General features: G+C 41.0%; 1 protein-coding gene across 1 annotated transcript in view; it reads right to left on the reverse strand.

Annotated features, from left to right (window-relative positions):
- Positions 1-2,777: 2,777 nt before the first annotated feature.
- The window catches only part of VEGFD (vascular endothelial growth factor D), a 31,026-nt gene continuing 7,019 nt past the window's right edge, over positions 2,778-26,784 (reverse strand). Inside the window, exons 2-7 of the mRNA XM_071748633.1 lie at positions 15,890-16,100; positions 11,488-11,678; positions 8,847-8,995; positions 7,428-7,525; positions 4,915-5,110; positions 2,778-3,438 (exon numbers count right to left, since the gene is read on the reverse strand). Of these exons, the coding sequence (XP_071604734.1) occupies positions 3,312-3,438; positions 4,915-5,110; positions 7,428-7,525; positions 8,847-8,995; positions 11,488-11,678; positions 15,890-16,100 (972 nt within the window). The 3' untranslated portion in view covers positions 2,778-3,311. The remainder of the gene's footprint in view (positions 3,439-4,914; positions 5,111-7,427; positions 7,526-8,846; positions 8,996-11,487; positions 11,679-15,889; positions 16,101-26,784) is intronic.

Consider the following 26,784-nt stretch of genomic DNA (forward strand, 5'->3'; position numbering starts at 1 on the left):
GTGTGTGTGGCATCCTTGAGCATGGGACACTGCCAAGAGACATCCCCTGCCAGCCCTGGCACAGTGTAGCTGCTCACCTCCACCTCACTGTGTGACCCGAAGGGCCAGGGGCAGAGGGGTGACAGATGAATGTGCTGATGGAGAGAGGAGTTGTGTGAGTCCTGTGCTGCACCCAGGAGGGAAAGAGCTTTAGTGTGCACACACGTGCACCCCAAGTTTGGCACCCTGCAAAAGTTTCAGTGTGAGTTTCAAATTTGTATGGCAGATAGGCAGTTTTATTTGAAGCACAAAAAAGTACCTTCGTAAGCTTTCTGGGAATTAGGGCTAAGAGTCACTTGGTAACATGAAAGTTATAAACTAGATAAATATTCAACTGTGCTGGCTGCTTAGGCCACTTATTATTACAAAAATAAATATATTTAATGTTATATTAGTATGTAGGTAATATAGTTTAAAAAAATTATATAAATATATACTAGACACTACAGTAATTATACTACTTTATATAACATATAATGTATTACATAATAATTTTTATATTATATTGTTATTATTGTTCACTTAGTGAATGCCACCACAAGCACTGTCCTTTTCCACTTTGATAATAAGCTTAAGACCCGTTCTAATTTCACAAGTTTTTTGGCACATCAGTGCTGCAAAACGGAAATCCCTCACAGGTTAAAGAAAAAACCTGTATAGGATTAAATAAGGATCAATTTTTAATTGATTTTCAGGTGTGGTTTTGGTGATCACACATTCTCTGCTTTTTAAGCACCTTTCTAGCAAAAAATATTCACTTAAGCATTTCACAAGGTTGTCTGCAGAAAGTAAGCACAGAAGTTTGAGATCAAGGATTAACTTCACCCAGAGTCTTAAGCTGAATGAAGGCTGTGAACATGGCAACATTTCATTCCTTCCCATTGGGATGGTCAGTCCTGAGTGAGACTGCCAGGCAGAAATCTGTTTTTCAGTGGTCTAGGAAGGTGTGAAAACCTCAGAGCAGGGTGTTGGTCAGAGATGTTATCTTCCTAACATGGTTACCCTAACAGCTATTGCACTCCTCCAAGAGTTATGTGGCTCATGTCCAAATCCCTCTGTGCCTCAGTGAGAAAAGCTTTTGAACATGGTTTTCAGCCACTCAGTGACTTCTTTATCTAAGATACTTCTGGAGTCGAGGCAGACTTTTTTGTCTCTCAGTTGGGGTAGTTCTGGTTTATAAAAAAAAATTAATTCACTGGTCAGGACAGAAAACCAAGAAAGCCTCTACAGATCAATAATCACAAGATTCAGGCATAATTAACGCATGGCTCCAGTTGCTAAACTTCAGTTTAAGAAAAGCTATGAAACGCTAAAGGTTTAATACTTTCCTCAGAATTTATCTGCACAAATACTGTTGTATAGTTTTGCAGAAAGGTATGTTTTTATACCATATGCCTCCAGTGCTACCAGGTAAGTATCTGGTTTGCCTCTGTAGCTCCCTGGATTTCTGAGGACTGTGCTATTGGTGTAGCCCATCAAACAATCCAACCATGAGGTCCAAGGCAAGTGAGAAGTGATGGGACAGTTCGGTCCTTTTACAGACCCTTGCATAGCTCAGGGGCTTCACCCACTATGTACCTGTGCCTGAATTTAGAGCCTTTGGGAGGTAAGGTAAGGGTGTGCTTCTGCTGCCAAGCTGGTTCACCTGCCTTCAAGCTGGGGTCACATCCCTCTTCTCATCTGTGCAGAGTCCATGCTGGTTACACTGGACCTTCACTCTGGAGAAAAACCCTCAGTGCAGACCTGTAGGTAACCCCGCTGCAGAACCTCTTCCCAGCATGCTCACAGGGCAGGCTGGGTGGATTGCTCAGAGGATCCCAGGTCAGTTCCCAGCACAGATAACAAAACCAGCCTGCCAGTATTTTTTCACACACCCAGATCATAGATAGACAGCTTAGGAAGCTCTCAGAGCAGTCATCCAGGGCTGAATGCTAAATGCCTTACTGAGACCAAGGAGTTGTTAAATTACTTTGTGTTTTGTCCAACAATCTAATCAACCTCTTAAGATGTGGCTCTAATTTTATTTTAAGGCAATTTATTTTTTCCCTATATAAATATACAGAAAAAAATCTCAGATGCACATCAAAAAGCCATTTTCAGTTCCCTGTGTTGTGTCAGCCTTTCCATCTCTGCAGCAGTATTTCATTTGCACTATTCCCTTCATTCACAGTAGAGTGTGTAATTGGATAATTCAGCAAAGGGGAAAAAATATTAAGCCATCAAGACTATCCCTTCCAGTCCAGTATTATTGTTCACAATGTTTTCCCTGGACTGGCTCAGTCCAGACTTCAGTGGCTCAGAAAATAGTGTTGTCTTTGTACTTGATTTGATTAAAACACTGTTACTCAGACCTCATAATGGCAAAAGGAATTTCAGTGCAAAGGAGTTATTTTCATAGCATGGTAAACTAGAAGGAAAACCATCTTTTAGTAAACCATGCCTTTTCAAAAAGCACTGAAGAGTTAGTACTGTTGTGGCTGTTATCCCCTAAGGGAGATTAATTCACTACAGCAGGAACAAACACATAAATCACACCTGGCTGTCAGGCAGACGTGTGAAAAATTATTGTTCTTTACTGAAACTCTTGTGTCAAGTGACCTTGTTTTGACCTGAGTTTGGGCATAAGCCAGTCCCAGTGGGACAAGCATAAGAAGGATGTACTTGAGATGGCTTTGGGTTTTTGCTTGTTTTCTTTTTGTTGGGCAGAGTTTTAAAATAACAGTGAAAAATCAAAACCATTTGGATAACTGATGTATTTATTTTCTTATATACACTTAAATATGGCGCATCTGACAGTAGTTGTACAATAAACTCAAAATTATAATTAAAGCTGAACAGTAGATCAAATAACTCAGTGCTGAACCTATTAGAAGCCAAATCCTGTACACTGAATTTCTGAGGAAAGTTTCACTGAGGAGCTGCATTAGCTAAGGATTCAGAGGCTAAGATTATCTAATCTCAGTTTCTGAAAGACTGGCTGGTGACTATGCCTCTATTTACCAACAGACCAGCTTCATCTTCCATAATGTAACATTGAACTGGCACTTCCCACTGTCTTCCACACAATTCATCAGTTGTTGCTACCTCTTAAATAACAATTGCCAGTGTCCTATAGGATTCACCTGCAATTAGTGATTACTCTAATAAATAAATGCAGACTGGGTTCATTCTTCTGCTATTAATGTAGAAGATGTCGGGGTCTACTATTTTTTGAAAGTCAGTGACAGCTACTTTGCAAAGCAGTGGATTTTCAGAGGACAGGGAAAGCTCAGTCAAGGAGTTTCTTTGCTTTGGGACCCATGAGAACCTCTCTTCTCCTTCGGACAACGGCAATGCCTGGAACACGTGGGTTTTGCAGTTGGGCATGTTCTGGGTTGGGGTGGGCATTTGTCCTCACAGCTGTTTGATAAAAGAGAAAAAAGGAAAAAAAAAAAAAAAAAAAAAAGAGAGAAACATTATAATATGGTAAATCCTCACTGTCACAGTCCTCAGCTTTTTTATCATGGGACACCACAGTGCTCTCTAGAGAAGGTCTGGGAAAGTGTCAACACCCTACAACACCAGGGTCAAGAGTGCTGCCTGACAGTTCTTGTCTACAGCAGCATGTCTGGCTGTTGTCCAGTTGTCCACAGTCACAGCCTAAGTAATGCTCTCACTCCTTGTGAGTAGTCAAATCCAGAGTGTCAGCACTGGATAGTGCTGCCCTCAAATTCTGCAAAGTACCTTAGCTCTCCCGACTCTTCAGCTTTGGTCCTCTGGAAATATCTGAGATAAAAGTCTGGCATAAAAGTCCTGTGTCCTGATCATATTATTTTCTAGAAGCCAAACTCATGTAGACAATTGATTGTGTTGATCCCCTTCCACCTGTCTGAAAAACTTAGGTGACCAAGTCCCTCTGTTTCCTTTCCACTCTGCTGATTCTCTTCTTATACTTGTCAATTATTTCGTGCTTCTCTGTATTTTCAGAGCTGAACTTGGAGATGCAAAGGTTACTTCTTCCACAGCTTTTTCTCCATGAATGAATCTTTTAAGTCTATGAGGATAGACCATGGAGGTGACCATTCAGTGAACTCTAACTCTGCTAAAGTACCCAGTGAAACTGGATGCTGACTGTCCTTACATAAGCTTTCAGACAGAGCTCCTGCATGCTCAACTACATGCTGCCAAGGCTTTCTGAGAAGGGTATCTTGAAAATAAATTAATGCATGAAAAGGGAGTCTTTTGAAATTATGTTTTCTATCAAAGTTTTGCAAGAGAAACCTCGAAACTAGGTACACAAAAAGATTAAGGAAATGCATGGAGTATAACAGCCCTAGAAAAATGTTCTGGCTTTTCAGTGGAGTCACAGCTGATCAAGTGGCTTCGTATGTGTACCAAATTGCATTAATTCTAGAAAATCACTTGCTGTGAGGACAAACAAACTAAGGAATGAGCTGTATGATGGGTGTGTAAACTTAGGGAGCTTTTTCCCTTGGATGTCCATGAGTCTGCATTCAGCTTAAAACACACGATGGGTTCTACCTACCTACAAATGCAAGATTTGGTATCTCACTCTAATTCCCCTGTATCACACAGTAACTTCATTTGTAGCATAGTTTTAACCATCATTCACTTAACATTAGGTGGAAAAAAAGAAATAAATATTTTTAGTCAAATAACATCCTTGTCCAGATTTCTCTAAAATATGTTAAATTAATAAAATTTAGTCTCCTTCTATGAAGCAAGTATTGTATCTCTCATAAATAATATCTCCCTAATTACAGCAAGGTATTTTACCCTGGATGGACCATCTATTTCAGCACTTACACTTCCCAGCATCTACACAGTGTAATTCAGATCTTGCAGCATAGACACTAAATGACAAGGAACACTTACCTGCAGGTTTCAGCATGAAATATCTTGTGTTTTAGAGCACAGCTCTCCTGGCTCTCCCTGCACAAATAGCAACTGCAGTTCTCTTTACTTTGAAAGAAATCTGTGGGACACTTCTGTCTACAGACACATTCACAATTTTCTTCATCAAATTCCATGTGTTGTCCACACATAGCCAGCTCAGCAAGAGGAGGGAGTCCTGCAACAGCACATATGTCTTTTAGCAATAAGCTTTGCCTGTCTAAATTCTGCTTTTGAAGAGACTCTTTGCAATCACTAGGACTCACACATGTACTCTCTGACAGATTCTAGTCTTCAGAATTCCTGTTTTAACTTAGAGTGCAGAAAAGGACTTGAGAGGTTTGGGCTGCTTATGTCACTCACACTGCTATTTCTTGTGGGTGGAACCCTGCATAATAAATACAATATAAATACAATACTTTGTTTTGGGATCCATATTAAAGGAGTCTAGTGTTAGGTTTGGGAATGCACAGGTTTTAAAAAGAAAATCTCAAAAAGGATTTAATCTGTAACTATGACAAAAATGCACATCCACACAAACTGCCACATGCACCACTCAATGTACTTTGCAATCCATATATTGTGGAAATTTTGCCAAACTAATGCATTCTACTAAAGTGCAGGCTGGTTTATTGCTTCAATAAGGAGGAAACACAGATTTGTTAGTTAAAAATAGAAGAAAATACTGTTTCAGAACCCCCCCCCCCCAACCATGTCAATGCACTCATCTGATACCGCATCTATCTTCCCTCAAAATACACATCTGGAGTACAATATGAGGCTAATCCTAGCAAAAAGGGAACACATTTTTTGAAAGTTTTATTAAAATGTGAGCAGCACATCCCTGGTTAAAGGTCATGGCATGTATTGTGTCACTAGGAAGGTAATTTCCTGTAGTTTTACAATTAACTCTTGGATTTAACCTACAGAATGTAGAACGTAACCTGCATCTGCAACCTCTGCAGCCTGAGCTCTGATCTCACTGGCCAGAGAAGGCTTACACATTACTTGAAAGAAATTTTACTGCTGGAAAGCTAATATCCAGGCAGAATAATATCAAAGTCCTATGCAAAAGAAAAAAATCTGACCCAAATTCTAGGAATACAGACTCCTTCCTTGGGGTGATAAAGCCTGGCATGTGTGAAGTGGTGTAGAGTGTTTGGAGCTCACTTTGGGTCAACCTCAAAGGCAGATTTTAAGTAATTTTGTCCCAGACACTGCCAACCACAATGTACCTCAGAGAATGATATCGTGTTGGAGGAAATATTGAGTCTATGTCAACAAAATCTGTACTTCAACAGGCTGCAAATTTTAATGCTCCAAGCTGACTTTACAAAAGACTGGGTTGGGAGGACTCTGACTGTTCACAGTCTTATAAACATACTCTGAAACAGAGTAAAAATCCTTTCTGGAGTGAAAAATATAACTTGAGCTTAACTCTCTAAGCCAGCTTTCGAATTATCTGATCCAGAAGGAGAAGAGATCCCTCAGAAACCACTACACAACTGTTCTCTTGATTATTAATATTAGGAGATTTTAATCAACCAACCACTTTATGAGGTTATTTACTTTTATTTTCTCTTGCTAGTCTAGGAGTTGATTGCCAGCTTGCTTTTATTGTTGCCTTGGATTGTTTTTTTCTTTTGCTTGCTCCATGTAGCTTAAACCACAAAAACAAGGCTTCCTTCTGTGTCCATCTGCTCTAGTGGTATGATAATTTTATTTTGACCAGTGCAATTTCCTTAGAAAAAAAATTCTTAAAAACCATTTTTTTTAAACCAAGGCTTGGAAAATTCTTCACTTAATGTTTACCACTAGTGAGTATCATTAGACATACAAAATTACCACCATGAATATTTCCTGCAAATTTCTTTGACATTAAAGTTTTCCTAGAAAAAAAAAAGAGCACAAAGTCAAGTAGTGTGTACTTCTATGAGTTTTGAATGTTTTCATAGCCTTCCACAGACTTGAAGGGATGTATGTGCATACTCCTGAGTATGCATGGCATATCAGCTTGAAAGCTTCCTAAATCTGTTAGTATTATTATAAAAAGTAGTCAAAGACTTTGAAAGGCCATATAGCATTTTACAATGCCTACAGACAGGACTGTTATTTGTGATTAAGCTCCCATAGTATAGATCCAGAACCTTCTCCATGCAACATATTCCAGACCAGCTAGAAAGTTCTACAATGAAAGTTTTCCCCAATGCCTATTTGTAAAATTTAAGGCTGATGTCAAATAAAAATTTATGCAAGGTGCTTACTTCACTAACTCTTTTTAATACTTTCCTGCTTTCTATTCGGGCTGCTAATACAGAAGAAGTAAAATGTTCAACCAGGTGAGTTTTTATACCACAGTTTTTATACCGAGTTTATCTAGGAATGTGTAATCAAAACTATAGCTTTCTCAACAAAAAAATGGGACAAAATCAAAATGAAACACAAGCATCCTGGAGATAGTGAACAAAAATGCCCATTTGTAATTTAATTTTTACCTTCTCGTCTGCTCGTGTGCTCTACATCTATGACACATTCACATTTGTCACTATCCCAGATCCAGCCATTATGGCAAAGTTTGTTGGTAAAAGGGCATCTAGAAAAAAAAAATAAGAGAGGAATTTTTAAAATAAATTAAGAGAATCAGCATGTTTATTTGGCAAAATGAGCCTGCTGGTTTGCTGGGTCTGCCATTTGTACTGCGTTGAGGTATGGGATCTGTGTGCATTACTTCTGAAAACAGAAAATCTTGAGGCTGGATGGTTTTGCTGAAAGGGCTGAGCGGTCTGGCACCAAGCAACTAAAGAAGGTACAGAACATATTTCAGATTATATCCTTGGGAAACAGCTACAATTTCCCAGTCCACTTTCCCATAAAACTGCTCTACCCCACTCAGGATAGTCTTTGTCTTACAGTATTTGTGCCATGCAACTATATTGAATTTTGTCACGCTGCCAGGTAGTGCAGTTCAAGTTTTGCTCATGTTTAAGGATGCACAGTGGACTGTTTAGGGGTCAGAGGGGCCAGTTTGACTTTCAAGCACTTGTCTCTGGGAGGAGAACTCAAACTGGAAGAAGGCCAAGGTTTGTTCTTTGTGTTGGAAGGGGATTCAGAATGAATGGCCAGTGGACTGAGTGAGGGCTGGGGTGACTTTGCTGAAATGTTACCTCTCCCCCAGCCCTGATTTCTGACTGAAGGGCAGTCATGGGGCAAGCTTACATGTAAGTAAAGACAGAAACACCTGAGCTAACTTTAAATGAGTCACTCAAGCTGGCTGTGTTTCCAGAGTCTCTGCTAAATTTATATAGCTAGTTGTCATCAGGACTGCAGGCATTTTATACCACATTTTGGAGTAAGATGTGAAATCACTTTTCTCCAGCCACCGAGCCTGACATATGCAATCCAGGACTGGACCAGAAAGTGTAAAGCCACAGTTCCCACTGCTTCTGGCCCGGGGTGCCATGAAGCATGGCAGAGAGCTTCGGCTTAGGCACACCACCCTCTGTGCCCTAGCTAAATAGAGTTGCTTGTGTCAGGTTGAAGAAGTCTGTGCACAAATACGTAAATATGTAAATAGCTCCAGTGCACCATAGGGCTTATATATGCACTTTGAGTCTCCACTCATGTTCTAAGGGTCTTAATGACTCCAGTTCCTGCTGAAATGGCCCAGCCTACTCTTTGTTGGATTGTGATGTCCATTCACTTATAATTTGGTGGACCATTCACAGCATTCTGGTGTCCATTCACCAGGTTAAGGTGAAGTTTACCAACCCTGATTACCAACTCAAATTATTTGGAAAAAACGCTGGGATAACAGGAAGTTAAGGAACAATTTTAATAACCAAACCTGAAAACAATTAATTTTTGTACTTTGGACTGCACAACATGTGTAGAAGTTTGCAAATGAGGGAACTTACCCATCTTCTTCTGGGTACTGGACAGATCTTCGTATGATGGTGTACTGATGGCGCTGGGTATTTGATAGACACTTGCAGCCTGTGTGATTGGCAATTTTGACTGGCACAGGCTCAGGAACACTTGTCAAGGGAACTGCAATCTCGAAGAGCTAGGTGAGAGAAATAACATTTCTTTTTCAGATTCCATTTTAGAGTTAATATTTAGAGTTCTTAATTAAAACCTCTTGTCCTTTGCCACCATTTTCCTCACCCTTTCTCTTTTCTGGAGATGCTTACCATAGGTATAAGCAGGTTCTGAAGAGCAAGCAATGCCCACCAAGTCAGGAACTTATGAAAATGTTGGCCCCAGCAGTGTATTGTGATCTATTAAACACCCAAGATCATTTAAAATTATTTGCACACACAATCAAAAGCCTCTTCTGGATGCTAGGGCCAAATGGAAAAGATACAGGTGCTGGAAACTTTGTTTTCTATTAAATCGTTGGCCGAATCTTAACCCCTCACGGAGACAGCTATTTAACTGTACTAGGGTATAGTCACAGCATGAATCTTCAAGGGATTAACTTGATTCCCACAGCCTCCTCAGAGAGGGAAGAAACAGGTGTAAGTAGAGGAGAGTTTGTTCTGATTCAGTTGGATTCTTTCAGTGTAGTGAAATGAGGCAACCAGGTGCCACTAATTGCCAGGTAGTGGGCATGAGCTTGTGTTAAGCCCACCTGTGCCTGATTAGGGCGGGCCCCCACTGGCATGAGCAGGATTAGGGGGCCAATAAAAGGTGAGGCCTGGAGCACAAACTCAGCTCACTCCTGATCTCACAACCTGCTCGTGCGCAGTAGGGGCCTGCCCTAATCAGGCACAGGGGGGCTTAACACAAGCTCATGCCCACTACCTGGCAATTAGTGGCACCTGGTTGCCTCATTTCACTACACTTCAGGGCATCATCCTGGAAACATCTCTATGAAACCTAGCAGCCTACCTTCAGTGCATCAAAATTGTTTAGGGTGATCTCTGAGTAGCTTTGTGGAAGTCCTGGTTCCTGGGGCAGCTACATACAGGAGCTGGTGAAGTGACCCACACTCCCTCTGCCCCCCAAGCCAGCTTTCTTCTCATGGAAACCAAAGCAGATCTTTGCACACCACCATGTCTTGGCTTAAGGCTGCATCCACATGCAAGGGCTGATATGTGTTACTAAGCCTGACTGCTTAGACACTTAAATTTAGGTGTCTCAGTGTCTAACTTTAGGTGGCATGAATATCCTTCAGTGGGTATTTTATACCAAGGGAAAAAAATGTTCTCACTACTACGTAAGTTATTCCATTCATTTTAGAGGAGCTTATCTGAACTGGTGATTGTGTATCCAGGAGGAATTTAGCTGGGGGCTGTTGAGGGAATCTTTGTTTTGAAGGACACGAAAGGAATGTTACGCTCTGCAAAACTGCAGTTTTTCAGCAAACTTTTGAACTTCTGCTCCAAAAACACATAAATAAATAAATACCCTTTAGCCTGACCTAGCTCCCTGCAATGATCAGATGTCTTTTGTGTGTGGCCAACAGAATGAAAGCAATTAATCAACATTGACGCAAGAAGCACAGAAGATTTATTTTACTCCAGTTGTCCTCCAGTACAACCAGACACAGTGGAATTACATTTTAACAAACCTGAAACAAATACAGCAGTGAATCAGACCTGTTCCCCATAAGGTCTTCAATTCTCTTTTTAAAACAACTGCCTTCAGTCTTTGCTCTGATTTGAAGAAAAGCCTTTTTCATAATTGGAATTTGATGTATTGCTCCAAGTCAAAAGGTTTTATCAGGTATAATTAGGGATGCACAAGGTGAAGATTAGTCAAGGAGAAGCAGCCTTCTGTGCTTGTCCTGTAGGTATGATGGTTTCATCTGCACAGCTGATTGGAAGTACTAAAGTTAGAGCTTTGCTCAGTCACCCCCCTGGAGCAAGGTATCTCTGCACACAGACACTAGAGGGAGTCTAGAGAAAGAAGCTCCCTGGATACTCTCCTTATGCTCACTTTTTGGCACAGGTCATTAAAACTCAGGTATTTGTCACCTGTCGCATATAAGCAGTAATTAGGTGCTGGTTTAAGCCTTTCTTTACCAAAGTGACTTGTGGGTTGGGACATTCAGACCCTGAGGTATTCAAATTGAAAGCATCTGCCCTTTCCTGTTGAAAATGTTTCCTTTATAGGCTCACAAAACTGCATACACAAAATTATAAAAAAAAAACCCCAAATTTTAAAAATGTAGCTCTTGGACTCCTGGACTCACACAACAAAGTTTCCTGGAGTTTCTCCTAACCCTTTGGTGCAGAGGATTCCCATGAGCCAATGCTCTCTGGAGGTTCCAGGTCTAAGTAGCACTATGTTAATAAAGGACCAAACTTATTATTTTCTGAGGGCCTGATTTTCCATCTCTAGGCATATATAGACATTTTAATATGCAACATGAGGGTAATATGTTATTGCATGTCTTCACTCACTCCCCATGGATAAAAAATTAATTCTACTGTTTGTTACTATAGTACAGCTAGGTCTTTCATAACAGGATCTTAGAAACCAAACATCCTCTTTCCCCTCCTGTACTGCAGAACCAGGGTAAAAAGAAAGCAGAAAAATAGTCTTATTTACCGTTTTTGACACATAAGTAGTACTTGTATTCATGCAGCTCAGACTCTCTTCGTTGCAGCAACCTCCACATCTGAACACGTTCACACAGGGAGGCTTGAAGAATTTATTGGTTGTTGTACCCAGCTCCTTGGCAACTTCCACGCAGGTTTCCCTTGGCACGCATTGAGTCTTTTGCCATTCCTCATCAATGACTGGAGAAAACATCATTTTTATGAGCAATCACGGCCAAGTTACACCTCTGATTAGTGAGGCAGAAGCATTATATAAATAAAAAAAGAAGTGCTGGCATGCCATTTGCACTTGCTTGGATCAATTTGCACTTAGGTGTATCTATCTAAGGACCAGAGAGAGTCTGACTGCAAAATTATCCCATTAACTTCTACCAGCTGCACTGGCAGAGAGGTCATTGCATTTATTTGCCTTTAGCTTTCAATGCAGATGACCAGAACCACTGTTAATTCCAGTGGGTTAGGTAGACGTTCCTATGAGGAAGGGCTGAGGGAGCTGGGGTTGTTCAGTCTGGAGAAGAGGCTCAGGGGAGACCTCATCACTCTCTACAACTCCCTGAAAGGAGGGTGTAGCCAGGGGGGGGTCGGTCTCTTCTCCCAGGCAGCTCCCAGTAAGAAAAGAGGGCATGGACTTGTCTTACCCTTAAGCTCTGCCAGGGGAGGTTTAGGTTGGATATCAGGAAAAGAATCTTTACAGAGAGGGTGATAAGCACTGGAATGGGCTGCCCAGGGAGGTGGTGGATTCTCCATCCCTGGAGGTTTTTAAGAAGAGACTGATGTGGCACTCAGTGCCATGGTCTGGTAACCACAGGGGGAGTGGATCAAGGGTTGGACTTGGTGACCTTAGAGGTCCTTCCCAACCCAGATGATTCTGTGATTCTGTGGTATTCCCTAGCCAAGAGGCAGATACACAGCCCCTGTCTGACAAAGCTGGCTCACACCCTGTTCTCTCTCCTTTCCTCCACAGTAGACCCCCTTACTGTCATTTTATCCTCTCTCCACATGTACCCCACTGCAGACTCCACAGACCCTGGGCCTGGCTGTGAAAGCACATTAATGATTAACAGATTGTAGTCAGAGGGTATTAATACTCCTACTGGATGCTGGCCAACAAACACTGTTTCCAAAATGTCTAATGAAGTCCAAGATAAACACTCTCACACCTCAGTACCCTCGGGGAGGTTGAGTTTGAATATGAAATATGAATTCAAGCATGATTTATCTTTTCAAAACACTGTGACACCTTTCAAAAACTGAATTGTTATCAACTAATGATTTATTTTAGACTGATCTGTCAAATTCTGTCTGCGAGAGGGAATAGTGCATAGACTGACTGAACCAGAGGGAGAAAGCAGTGACATCTACATATTATCCCAAGCCTTCTTAAGAGGTGGCTCTGCTTTTTTTGGCTTTTGCATACCTGATTCAGGCTATGGAATTACTCAATAATCATAAATGCTTATGCTTCAAGTCCTTCTTAAAATGATGAAAAACATAAACATGTGCAAAAAACATTTGTGCAAAGCATTCAACAATGTCCCACATGACATTCTGATCTCTATATGGGAATGACACAGATTCAATGGATTGACTACTCGTTGGATAAGGAACTGGCTGTCTGGTTGCACCCAAAGAGTTGTGATCAGTGGCTCAGTGTCCAAATGGAGATGTGTGATGAGTGGGGTTCCTCAAGGGTCAGTACTGGGACCAGTGCTGTTTAACATCTTTGTCAGTGACACGGGCAGTGGAATTAAATGCACGCTCAGCAGGTTTGCTGATGACATCAAATTGTGTGGTGAAGTCAACACTCCAGAGGGAAAGGATGGCAGCCAGAGGGACCTTGTCATACTCAAGTAGTGGGCTCATGCAAACTGCATGAAGTTCAACAAGGCCAAGTGCAAGGTTCTGCACCTGGGTCGAGACAATCCCATGCACCAATACAGGCTGGGAGGAGAAAGGATTGAGGACAGCCCTGAGGAGAAGGACTTGGGGATGGTGGTGGACCAGAAGCTCATCATGAGCTGGCTCAGAAAGCCAGCCAGGTCCTGGGCTGCATCAAAAGCAACATAGCCAGTGGAGGGAGGTGATTCAAATCAGGTTTTTTTATTCCCACAAAGTCCCTCCCCAGGGTTAGTTCACTCCACTTTCCAGTCATTCAAAAAGTACAAGAGATAAGATCTTGGGGTCTGGATTTTGGTGTTGCAACATAAATTAAGAGTAGAACACCTAAAAATCGATAGAATTTTCTACAGCCACATCAGTCTATCAAAACAGCAACCCAATCTGAGGCCTTAGAATAGAAAATAAAGTGTTTGCCAAATTCATTAAGGTATGTGTGTGTAATCACTTCAGATGTCACTCCAGTGAGCATAAGCAGTGATGACCTTTCCAACCACACACATCCTCACTTTATTACCCACTTCTTTAGTAGAAGGGCTGTGATAGGAAGGGGTGGTCAAAGAAGTGTGTGTCACATTTTGTTCAGAAGCACCATGGTCACGCTGATCTTTTCCACGAGCAAGCACAGGGAATCTGCTGAGATCCAGCTTGAAAGTGCTGCAGTCCTAGGTGAGCTGTGCTGCTTGTAGAGCATGACATGAGCTTTTAGTGAATTCCTCATTAAAGCTCTAGAAATGAGAAATAAAGTCTTGAATTTGCTCTGCTGGAGTTTGGGGTGCTGTTGGAGGTGGTCTAGCAATGAAACAATGAGTAGCCTTGACACAGGCTTCTCATCAAAAAAATTTCTTAAAGCAAAGCAGATGCCCTTGGCAAAAAGATCAGTGATTAATGACTGGAAAGAGTGTGGAAAAGAAACACACTTTTCAGGCTTATTATTTTTTAAGAGCGATTTTAGTATCTTGAACATAGTACGACATTAGAACAAAAGTAGTTTATGTCCTGAGGTAATTCCAGCTTGGATGCAAAATGTTAAAGTTTTTTAACTTATATTTCAATGGCTTGACTTTGAATGAGAAAGCTGAGATCTGTGTCTAGAGTTAGACCTTCAGTGGAAAAGAACAAACAGCTGTTCCAAGTAATTATATGAAAAATATGTCTTTATGACTATAGTCACCTGGCTTTATTACCTTAACAGTTACATCATTCTGCCATTGAAAAAAGCCCATTGCAATATGCACTGTCCCAGTAACACTTGACAACATCCTCTGTTGTGTCACTGTATTGACAAAAGTAATATTTTAATTTTTCAGAAATGTTGGTGCTCACTATATGTGCAATAGTGAATAGAGAATTACAGATTTTGACCCGGGGTACTACTACTAAGAACAGCTCTATGGACTCCTAGACTTGTAAAAGTTTGCAAACAAAATATATATCACTAATTAAAGTCCTCTTAATTGTTCTTCCAGTGTGTATTGTATTAGTATTTTCTGTACAAGTTTTCTATGAGAAGCTTAAACCATGCTTGTCATATGAAAAACCTCAGGCTGGCACTCATGTCCACATTTCAGAGAAATGGCTCAGAGAAGCAAATTAAGACCTTTTTCAACTATAATTTAACAGAGTAGTTGTGTGCAAATGTGGCAGTGATTATTTTGAAAGTGCTATTAGAACAGGAGGGACAGGATCAGCAATATCTGATTTTGCAAAAGGAAAGTGATATGATCAGATCACATCAGGGTACAGACTGAAAAAAAAAAAAAAGAATAGCTCAGTCTGCCCTTTGTTAGGCTACAGTGTAGTTTTGCTATAGGATGTCCATTTGCTAGACAGAAATATCGTATCTGATCCTTTTAAATCAGTGCACATATGTTTCTCAAGTCTCTCACCTCCAAGAGATAGTAATTTTTGCTTCAGGAGACTGGGTAGATTGTGATTCCCTGCATTCAGGTGCTGTTTCTTTCAAAATCTACTATCTCTCTCCAGAGAGACTTCCTCAAACAGACTGGGATTAGGGCAATACCTCCTTCCTCTGCAACTCCCACCCAGACACTGCCGCTGGTACAGTGCCTTATATCAGAGCACACTTAATAAAAAAGTGATTTCTATGCCTGCAGGAAAGCTCATTTGTTTCTGCCTGCAAGCAAATTCTTAGATTTAGCCCAATGCTGCTGGCCAGCTCCTCAGTCAGTTATTCCAGCCTGGGCTTTGCACATTGACTTCCCCTCCTTTCTGCAGACTGACAAATCCCTGCATAATACATCCTCCCTTTGGAGAGTATACAGAGAACAATAAGGCAGATTTGGCCTCAAAACTGGGAGGCAGACTCAATCTGTTGCCTGACATCTTTTCATACAAAGGCATTCTCCATGAATGCCCTGTCATATCCAGTATGGGCAGCATATTTTCTAGGAAACCTCTGGTACTTAACCCTTTGCTAGTTAAAAATCAGCGGTGCTGAAGCTGAGATCATTCAGCTGCAACCCTGTACCTACCTTTCAGTGTGTCAATGTCATAGAAAGCAGCAGCAAATCTGGTGGAGCGATGCGATGCAGAGCGGGAGTCTAAATTGGCCAGACTTTTGAGTTTTAGCCTGCATTTCCACAGTTTCCAGTCCTCAGAGTGAGTGATGCGAAGCAGCTCTTCCAGGCTGGATGCTCTCCTGATCTGCTGTTCTGACCTCTCCAAGGCTGAAAGAGATGTCCTCTGGAAGGGAAGGAAGTCAGAAAGCCAGTATTTTCACAGCCTGCCCCCAGAAAGGCAGCATGTTACTGAGAGCAGCTGAGGATACCTGGGAAAACAGGATCCCATAGAGATGCCCCAAGCTTTGATAGTGCCTGGCACCAGAAAAATCTGCAGGATCTGTGCCTAGATAAATTGAGAAGGGGAGATACCCACTTCCTTAGCCTTTCCATCACAGCCACTACAGATGCTTGACAAGTCCCCCATATCCTGGCTGCCTGGGGAGCCTGGCAGACACCAATCACTGCTGTGCCTGAACTGGCCACCACATTGGCATGAATTCTTGGTCACTCCTGTAGCCAAACTGAATCACTCCATGCCAACCATGAAGCATCACTGCAGGGCCAGATGATACAGCTGGGAGCTGCTGTAGGTACAAGGGCTCACCCACATGGCAGGCAAACACAGTGTTTAATATGCTGTAAAGTGCAGGATCCATCTGCCATATCCCATCCTGACTAGCATTTGGGTCCTGCCCAAGTCACCAAAAGAGGCTTCAGCCCAGTCTCAGCACTGTGGCTCTGCAGCAGCATTAGCACAGTCATGGCATTTTCCACCTGAGTGATGAAAGTGACCATTCCCCTCTCCCACAGGAAAACATTTCCTGCAGAGCCCTACTCCAGCAGTTAAAAGTTGTCATTCGCTTCAAACATACCTGTTCAACAGAAACTCAGTATTTCATAGCACCCCATAATAAAACTGGTTTCCTTGGCTGCTGCTTTCTGACATCTGTGCCTGGGTCTCTTTCAAGGCATTTAGTATTTATTTCCACTGACTCATCACATCTGCCAAAAACTATTGCCTCCAACCCAAGTAAAAGGTTATCTTCATAAATGTCTGTGCTGCACTGGGCTGCTGCTCTCACTTGTACTCTCTGGTCCTGCAGTTGACTGTAGTTTTTTACTTGCAAATAAAGGACTGCACTGGCTGCTCTCATAAATAAAACACCAGTCCTTAAAGCCAAAGCTGAAATACAGGAAGCTGATGAGGTGTGCAGCAGCCTGCAGTCTGAACTTGTAGCAAGTGAGTGCTCTGTATAGGAGTGGAGAAGGGGTGGGGGAAAAGGTCACCTATAAGAGGAATATTTTTAATGAGATCTGTAACCCAGGCACTGGCTGCATCTGTTATTTGTTATTAAAACATCTGTGGCATTTATTTTGCAATGATACAGATGTTAGCCTGCACATACAGGCCAAGTTCGTTTTTGGGTAATTACCTTACACTGACATAAAATCCCCTGTGTAGTTCACTCAGAGCAAGTTATTTTTTCTTCTTTTATGCCTATACAAAACATTACATTGTGCTCTAATGTTTCATTGTAGAGATATCTGGTTTTCATAGGTGAATGGTTTCTCATGCATTTCATATGTGGTGAAAACTGGAAACCCCATCTCAATACTTGCAGACAAATAGGACAGAAGGAATGTGAATACTTAGCACCAGTAACTGAACTTCAAGATAGTTTTACAAACAAGCTACCCCGATTTTTGCTGATCTAGAGAAAGATGAAATTCAGCTTGAGGTTGATGTGTCAAGACTCATTTGTTCTAAGAACTGCAGCTTATATTCACTCTCATTTACAAAATGTCTCCTTGACCCTACAAAGCACATAGTTGAGAGTATAGTATAGAGTATAGGACCAGCCATGGAGTGGCAATGGGACCAAAGATATTAAAACTGAACTCTATTAACCATTAACAAGACTTTTTCAGTCTTCTTACAGTAAAAAGATGTTCAAGCTGAATCAGCATCCAAGACTTCTAAACTAGATTGAAATTCTAGTGAACCTGTAAAATGAGATGACAGTAATTTACAGAAGACATATGGCTGCACTTCTTGTAAGGATCAGTAGTTTGGGACTGGCCTTTCTTTTACTTAAATATCAAGAGGTCTTACTAGTGATTTTTAAATTAGCAGAAAAAAAAAATTTAAGCCAAAGATCAAAAAGAAGAGAAAAAGCACAGATGCCTCATTATGGTAAGAAAAGATTTCTGTGCTTATTTAAAGCAAAATTTGTACTGCTTTAAGGATTCTCGAAGTTTTAAATCTACACAAGTTCATAAATGTGGACTGAGTACACTGAAATTAACTGACTTTATGCCCTGACAACTAGTATTGTGTAGAAAGAAAAACAGGTAGTAGAAATAATTTTTATACCCCCAAAAATGCATCTCCAGTAGGACTTCAATGCGGTAATTAAAAAAATGTACCTCTAATACTGATGCATTGTAGTGGTGTTGACAAAGCCTGCCTACATATGCAGGTTGTTCCTTCTCTTCTGCTGCTGTTTTTCCATATATTGGAAACCGGAGGACTAAGGCCAAAGGAAATGGAAGGAGCAGTGCTCATTACAGAATTCCCTGTTCAGTCATCAACAACGTATCCTAATTAACTAAACGATGATTATCCCAAACTCACACAGACCCCTTGGGACTGAGCTAATTCTTCTCTGTCAACTCCAGCTGTGCTCGGTGTTGTCTGGATTCTTCAACCCTGAAGTGAATCTGTTGCCTCTACTTTCTCCATGTTTCCCAACACCCATCCAAGCTCTGCAGTTTGATGTGCTTGCCAGTTGCCTACTAGCACAATGCCAGAATAATTGTCTTCCTTCTTATTTTCCTTCTACTGACAGGGAACAGCTTTTACAGCTGATTTTATAACTCCTTCTCAGGAATCCCGAGCCAGTGAATAATTTCCTGATGCCCTTTCCCATAACAACAGCACTGAGATAAAGTGCAGACTCTCCCTCTGGGCACTGCTGACATGAGGCAAGATGATGAGCAGAAGACACTGCTAATTTTTAAGAGGGGTCTGAATCCTACATAGTTGTGGGTTTTTACAGTGTGGGCATCTATTTTGTTTGTGAGTTAGTCAGCCTCAGCTCCCTCTATAGCCAGGAAAGAAATATTGACCCTTTACTGCATGTTTCATTTGAAATCACCTTGAAAGTCTTTCTGCAGACTGCCCAGCAAGCCCAGGCTCAACAGATTAAAAGAGGTATTCGTGTAGTGGATCTTTGATTGAACAAATCTCACCTCAGCTATCTAGGTTATAAAATATCTGGAGAAGTACCTAATTTTGTTCCAATCTACCTAAGCACCAAAACATGAGCAGTGAGTTTTGTGTTTGCTTTGACTTCTTTGAGACTACTACATTACCCTCACCTAAAATGTTCTTTTTAACACTTGCTAGAGCAAAGTGTTCAGTATCTATAAGGACGTCCCTCATCCTTATACAATTTGACCCCAAAGGTAGCCATCTAGAACTTCAAAGCATTCAAAACTAAAAGCTTAAAAAATGAAAATAATGTGGAAGAGACATCGGCCCCACCAGGAGGGCACAGACCTGCAGCCTCACACTGCAGACTGAGTGCCTTCTCCTGATGCAGCACAGCACAGCTCCGTAGCGTGTGGTCACACAATCACTCTGAAAGCATTCATTTCTGACCATCCTGTTTTGAAAAGGATAAAACCAAATGAAAACACAGAATATCAGATCTCAGCTAATATCGTGGATGACATGCCATAGGGCTGCTAGCACTGCACAGATGGGGAGGCCTCTTTCATGTACTGCAGTTTAAGTTCAAGTCTTGTTTAGACATAGACAAGCATACTCTGGCTGACTGAAAAGCCCCACTTAGAACCATGTGGCTTTTCACAGAAAGATGAATGAATGTTTCAAGCTATGATATTGAGTGGGCAACAGTTAAAAGCAGCATATGAACAGGAGAGGAGCTCACGGCTCAGCTGCAGAGCTGGGGGAAGCATACAGAGAAGTCAGACCTCCACTGACATTTTTGGGAGATCCAGATCCTCACAAAAAGCAAGAGGAACAGAGCTGCCATCCATCTGTTTCTCCTGAATGTAGTCATCTGTGCATGATGTTTCCCACTTTTCAGATGCCCCTACATCCCTTTCTTAGGCTTTCTCTGGTAAATACAGTCCTTCCTTCCAGGTTCCTCTTCCTATTGTCCACTCTGCTCTCACCATCTTGTACTGCTTTGATCCCTGTGCTTTTACAGTGTTTATTTTTACTACCTCAGCCTGAGCTCTTCAGCCTTCTTGTGCAAAGGAACACCCATTTTTCTCCCTGCCATGCCCTCACTCCACTTCCCTTAGGTTGGCACAGATTTTAGTTGCCAGCTGGGATGAGCCATCACCACTGTGGTAGTTGTTGGTTGAAAGGGATGCAGCCTAGAGGTGGAGCAGGAATTCACTGCATTTGATGTGGTTCACATGGGCAGCAAAATTATGACCTCTGACCTCAGAAAGCTTAAAATATACATTAACGTTTGAGAGAGAAAAAAAGTAGGGAAGAAGCAATTCGCTAAGGGGCAGGGCAACATCCTTTATATGCTTCTAAAATGAACAAATTACTTCTGGAACCATAGATCTGTAAAATTCTAAATATCCTAAACTATCAGTAGCCGTAAATGTACACCCTGGAGTCAACCAAATACATAGATGCCCACAAGAAATGTTTGCCTAGAACTCATCAATAACAAATATCTAAAATACTTTAAATAGTACTTCCTTATCTCTTCAGCTTGCTGCTGCTCATAATACCATTTTTCTAAGTATGTTATTTAAAAATGGATCCCATACCCAGAGATAAAAATCAGATTCATATTTCAATGAAGTTGTATGTTTTTCATACCACTGACCTCTGAAAAGTTCCAAAACTATTCTTCAGCTCAAAGAGGAATATCTATTTTCTTCTATTTGGGCTATGAGCAACATCACCGACAGACATCAGGAAATGATAACATGGGTTAGCATTGTGATTTTTGGATAATTACAACCTTTGTCCTTCCAAAAGAAACCCTAATGGGCTATCTGTCTTCTTCCTAGCAAACTCAGATGCCAGAAAAACCCAAAAAGAAGTTAGCATTGGAAAGGAACAAGAGAAAAAGCAGTGGTGCATTCAGCGGCCTTTTGGACGCTGGCTTAAATCAGGCACTGAGTTCATTGCCCTCTTGATTCATACCAGTCACACATTTGGCTTACACATCATGTCATACAGATGCACAATTCAACACATAGTCTGCACTGTTCAAACTGGACCCCTTCTTGAGATTTTGCATTGACAGTCTTCCATCAGATACTACAGCTCAGCAGCTTGGACTTTTGCTCCATGCTCACAGTCTCCTATGTTTCTTGTCTGAGAAAAAAATATCCTGCCCTTTTCCAACTGATTACTGAGTCAGCAGAACCCACATTTGCACAACCCCCTTTTTTGCATGTGTTGACCTTTCCAGCCTGACACTGAAAAACTTTGCATTCATGCTGTGTTTCATGATCTTCTGGATGTATTTTAAAAAACAGAGAAAAGATGTGTAGAATACAGCAGTAAAAGAAAAGGCCACTACAGTCCTAAATCTATTGGAGGACCTTAAGCCCAAACACATGCCTAGGATTAAAAATGTAGGGTTTTTTCAGAATTCCTACTTCAGAAAAGAGATACGTGGTGAATAGTATTTTGTCTTCAAGAGAAGGTAAAAATAAAAGTTGGCCAAAATCTGTATTTTACTCAATCTGAAGAAAAGTCCTGCTTGCATTTCACTTTGTGCTCAAGCACACCCACTATCCCAAAGAATGCATCTTGAAAGCTTGCACATTTGACTACCCTCCCTAAGCCCCCAGGCTAGCAGCCCTTATCCACAGTGTGATATAAACCTGTGCTCAAAGGTAAAAACCTGTAAGAGCTCTTCTGAAAAGGAATATTTTTCTGAGTTAGGATCACTGCAGAAATACCAGTGGAAATCTTCAACAGTATCACTCCAGCTGGGGCAGGGCAAATGATCAAGGAACCTCTCAATAATCTTGCAGTGTTTTAGCACAGTGGTTAAGCAATAAAAAGAAGTTAACAGCTTTATCTTGCCAGTGGAAGCAGATTGGAGCAGCATAACACAGACTGGTGATTCTCTTAATGCCATTGTATCACAAACATGGCCAAACAGGTTTAAGCTAAGTTCAGACAAAACCTTTCAAAATTAACCAGTGTGAAGGGGAAGTTTCATGCAAACTAAAGGCACTTGGGTATTGACAAAGAGTACCAGCAGCTTGTGAGGACATTTTTCATCTTTATGTGGATGCTGTGTGCTCAAAACAGCAGTAGCAGCTCAGTTCAGGGGAAGCTGTGTGGAAGACAAAGACTTGATGTAAACAGAAGTTTAACTCTCCTCTTTTCAGTGCTGCCCGGAGGCTATTCTCAGAACTAGATTCAGACCAGTTTAAATACTAGGGAGATGATTCATAGCCACATGAAAATAGCAGGAAATATGCTGCAATGTACTCTGCACCTGAAAATTATCTCATTTTCTCTTGTGATGCATTCTTCAAGGTGTTTTTGTGACAATGTATGAGCTGATCATAGTTATGGGCTAATCTTGCAAAGAGTGCCTGCAGCTCCCTGACACTCCACGATCAACAAGAGAAATAAAAAATTAAAAAACCTGATTCTATGGGCTATTCACCTGACTGATTATCTAGTTATCTGAGACTCCTTTTATAGGTAATGGAGAAAAATAGGTCCATTGGGTATACATTCATCTCAGTCTAAAGTCTGTTGGATAAACTGTGCCCCCAAACTGTCTCATTCTTTCCTCTGTTGCTGAAGCAGACGTCAGCAGATCACTGGCTCTGCTGTACTTAAGTGACCTGAATGCCACTCAACTGAGAACTGTCAAATGAGATTAAATCCCCTCTCTTTATCCAAAGCACAAGCAATTTATGAGGTAGAGTGGTCATTTTTTTCTCAGGTACACAAATATAAACAATCAGAAAGTGCAACTGCACCACGGTCTAAAGGACCTGGGACCAATCCTATCAGCGACAGCTGCCTGGTCAGAGGAAAGCATTTCATCCCCAGCCCCAAAGCCATGGGGTAGTTGCCCAGCTGTGTCTTGCAGCACACAGACTGTGAGCTGATGTGGCCAGGGAACTGCAAGGGAGTTCCTGTGATTAAGTCTTGTTCTCTCCTGGCAAGGAAACAGGTCTTGCCTATGTGATGACAACACAAAGATCTACATGGCATCTGAAAGTCTCATGTTTGTCCATTTTCTTGGTAAGTATGAGAGGCTTGTACGGAGTCTTTGCAGCAAAAAATCCTTTTGAGGATTTTCATTATCATTAGTAGTATTTTTAGCATTACTGTGCCTCCTAGGAGTATGGAGTCAGGCTCAAACAGAAAACAAAGAGATGATCCCTAAACTGGTGTCTATAGCAAAGTAAAAGACATGAGAAAACAGAGAAAGGCATTAATCCAAAGGGAGTACCAAGGGAACACAGAAAATATTGCTCAGAGTGATGTGCCAGGGCTTTCAGATAGCAGAGGCTCAACCATCGCCAAATTTTATCATAGCAAAAATTGTCTGTGATGTAGCATCTTGTATCTTTGGGGTGTTGCATAAGGAATAATGAAATAGTGAGAGAATCTTTTACAGCTTGAAAACAGAAGGCCTGCAGGAATCACTTACTGCCTTATCAACAAGCAACTGCATCATCCTATAAACATCTAGCACAAGGCATCTAATTCTACCACGTCTGACACATACTAATGTGCACTAATTTTATCATCACCATTGTATTGCATTTCTGAGGAGAGAAAAATAACCACAGTTACAGTGTTAATAACCTGGAGGGACATGCTGCTTATAGTGGGGACAAGTTTAGGTCCCGTGAGGCAGGACTTTCAGCTGTCACTTTTTTAAAAGGGTGCTTTCTTCAGTGAGAAACTTATTGAAAGTGTACAGCTATATTGCCCAAGTATAGAGAAAAAAACATGCAGCTGGGCTGAATTTCTTCTTTATGAGGTTGGAAATTATTTTCCTAAATAAATAAATAAAGAATTAGGAAGGACTGTGTTATAGTTGAGAAACCCAAGGATTGAATCAGACATACATTAGTCAAAGATGTTGGGATTTTGGGGCTTCAGAGGTGAAGTACCAGGGCAGCACTTTTTGTTCTCCAAAGCCCCCTCAGAAAATTGATGCTTTGATTTGACTGATAATATTTTCAGCTGCATTCATTTCTACATAATTTTCATCAGCTACATGGAAGGGAGACTCCATATAACTCTCACCAGCAAAAATATGCAAGTGTCTGATATGCCATGTCTGGCTGTAATACCCAGAAAAGCTACTCCTGCTCTGCTTCCAGAGTAGGAAATTGTACTCTGAGTGAAAAACCCAAAGGTCACCTCTTCACCCTCATCTGTGCCTGCTTGTCCAGAAAAATCTCAAGGACTGAAGAGCAGGCATGAGAAAAAAATCTTTTTTGTCCACAACCACAGCCTAGGAAACTCTTCCCCTGCCTGCCTGAAGAGTCTTGGCTGTGCTTTCTCTCAGGAAATGATGACTGTATGATCACAAAAGTTCATCCTGAAGTCCTGTGTGACATTGCTGCTGAAAGAAGAACTGCACAGAGCCCTATAGGAAGAGCAGTGGAGAACTAGCAGACCACAGAGAGGAGTGGTGGATGTGTTAATTGTCACATTTCTCACTGAATCAGTTACAATGTTTGAGGTTCTCTTTTGATAAAACATGTTAACCAAGACCCAAAACTGGAGGAGAAACACCTTCTAGGCTGCTCCAACTCTGATGTTCAGTGTGGTAAAAAGTTCCCTCCAGACTCCTCTTGAGAACCTGTCTCCTTGAGCTCCATCTTCACTTCCAGTGAAGACAGGAAACTTAATTACCTGTTTCCTAAATTTAGTGATCAAGGTAGTGATAAAATAGCTTCTACTTTAGCTTATGATAGGTTTTCACAAGCAAATCGTATTAGCTGTGACTTCGAGAGAACAGCTGCTTTATATTTGGAAGGGTCTTTTCAGCTAGAATAGATCTTCTGTGGTGCTACAGCAAACACAAATCAGATGCCTTGCAATTCAGTAGCATGCTTACATTATCAAAATCCCTTGAGATAAGACATGTTGGTTGCTGTTTTCTTGGCTTGAATGAAACAAAATAATCAAAGCAAAGAACTGATAATATCAGAATTGCACATAATTTTGTGAAAACATAAATCTTGGGATATTTCTTAATTTTTTTCATGTCCAAAACTATCAGAGACTGATAATATTTATTCAAAGTAACTCTAACAACTATATGCTTTTATCCATCTACCTCTTTACACACAAAGAAGGGAGCTTTTTTTCATTCAGGAAATATTTTGAGAAACAGCTACAACTCTCATTAAACAAATATTTCTTCCCACAGCCAGATCTTTGGGCTCTCATGGGAAACATCCTCACAGCAGCTGAAGTGTGATTTTAAAGGTAATAACATTCACAGCTAATCTTTTGTTGTCTGTGATGGCAAAGCTGGATGGGAGGGTGGGAGGAAAGAGTATGTCTGCTATGATATAGAGTTTCTTCTTGTTCAAGCCATCATCTACACTGAGAGTTTACCTTCAGGTACCTCCTAGGGTGAGTATGCAAAGTACCTTTTCTTGGTCACTGAAAGAACAAAGATGGATTGTTACAAATGTCCAGGGTGGTAATTCACTGATGTATCCCAAATGCTACTGACAGATTTGGGAGTCTTACATTTTCTGAACCCCTGTCTGTCTGCTTGTTCATATTGTCTTGCATTATTATAACCTGTTCAGGAAGCCCTGATGCTCAGTACAGAGCACATTATGTAGCACATACTTCATCATACACAATGTTAGGTGCTAGTCTAACATAGTGATAGGATACACATGTCCTACAGCACATTATATATCTTTACAAAGATATCTTTATCTTTATATATCTTTACAAAGAGTGTGTTGAGATTTTGGTCACCTTCTTTTGAAATCTGTCCATTCTTTGGAAGCCACTGGGCTTTGGACACTGAGTGGAATGTTTCAGTAACAGAGACCTGAATGAAATCAGATGACTATATATTATTTTAGTACTTGAAAATATATTTTTTTTAATATGATGAAGGTTCTTTCAGTTAGTGCTTTCATTGGTTTCTGGGTTTGTCCCAAGACACTTTAGTAAATGTTTTGGAAGGGTGACTAGCCAATTGGATGGCCGAGTTTCAAAATGTCACTTCACAAAGCAAAACCATTGCCAATACTGAATGAACTTATGTTACCCCAATCACATGCACACATTTTCCTGGAACTGTAAGTTTTCTTAAGTAATATTTGCCTACCAGTTCATAAAAGTATCTTAGCTTGGTTTCTGAGTCCCATTGCTAATTAAAGTGAAAAGTTTTGCCTGCTTGAATGGCACATTCTCTACGTACAACATGACATATGATACAGTAACATGATGCAACTTTTTTGCAATTCAACCAGACCCAAATAGAATTCCCTCCAGAGCTGCATGCAAATAGTGACCACACTGCTGTCGGTGACAATGAATTCTCAAAACAAACTGAGCACGTTTCCCATCTGAAAGCATGGCTCAAACAAAGCCATCCTGACCTCCTGGCATTAAGGAAGAGAATCACCCCTTACCAAACCTATGTGGTACACACATTCCTATTGCCAAATCCCACATGTCCAACTGCACACCCACTGTGCTCAGCATGCCCCTACCAAAGAGCTGAGTACCTTAGGTGATGTTCTGCTACTGGCTGAGTGGTTGCTCATTTGAAGTCACATTTTGGGGGAAGATGGAAAAATATATTCAGATGTCCTTCAGGAAGCTGCTT

Source organism: Heliangelus exortis, chromosome 1, assembly GCF_036169615.1.
Source record: "Heliangelus exortis chromosome 1, bHelExo1.hap1, whole genome shotgun sequence".
Lineage (NCBI taxonomy): Eukaryota > Metazoa > Chordata > Aves > Apodiformes > Trochilidae > Heliangelus > Heliangelus exortis.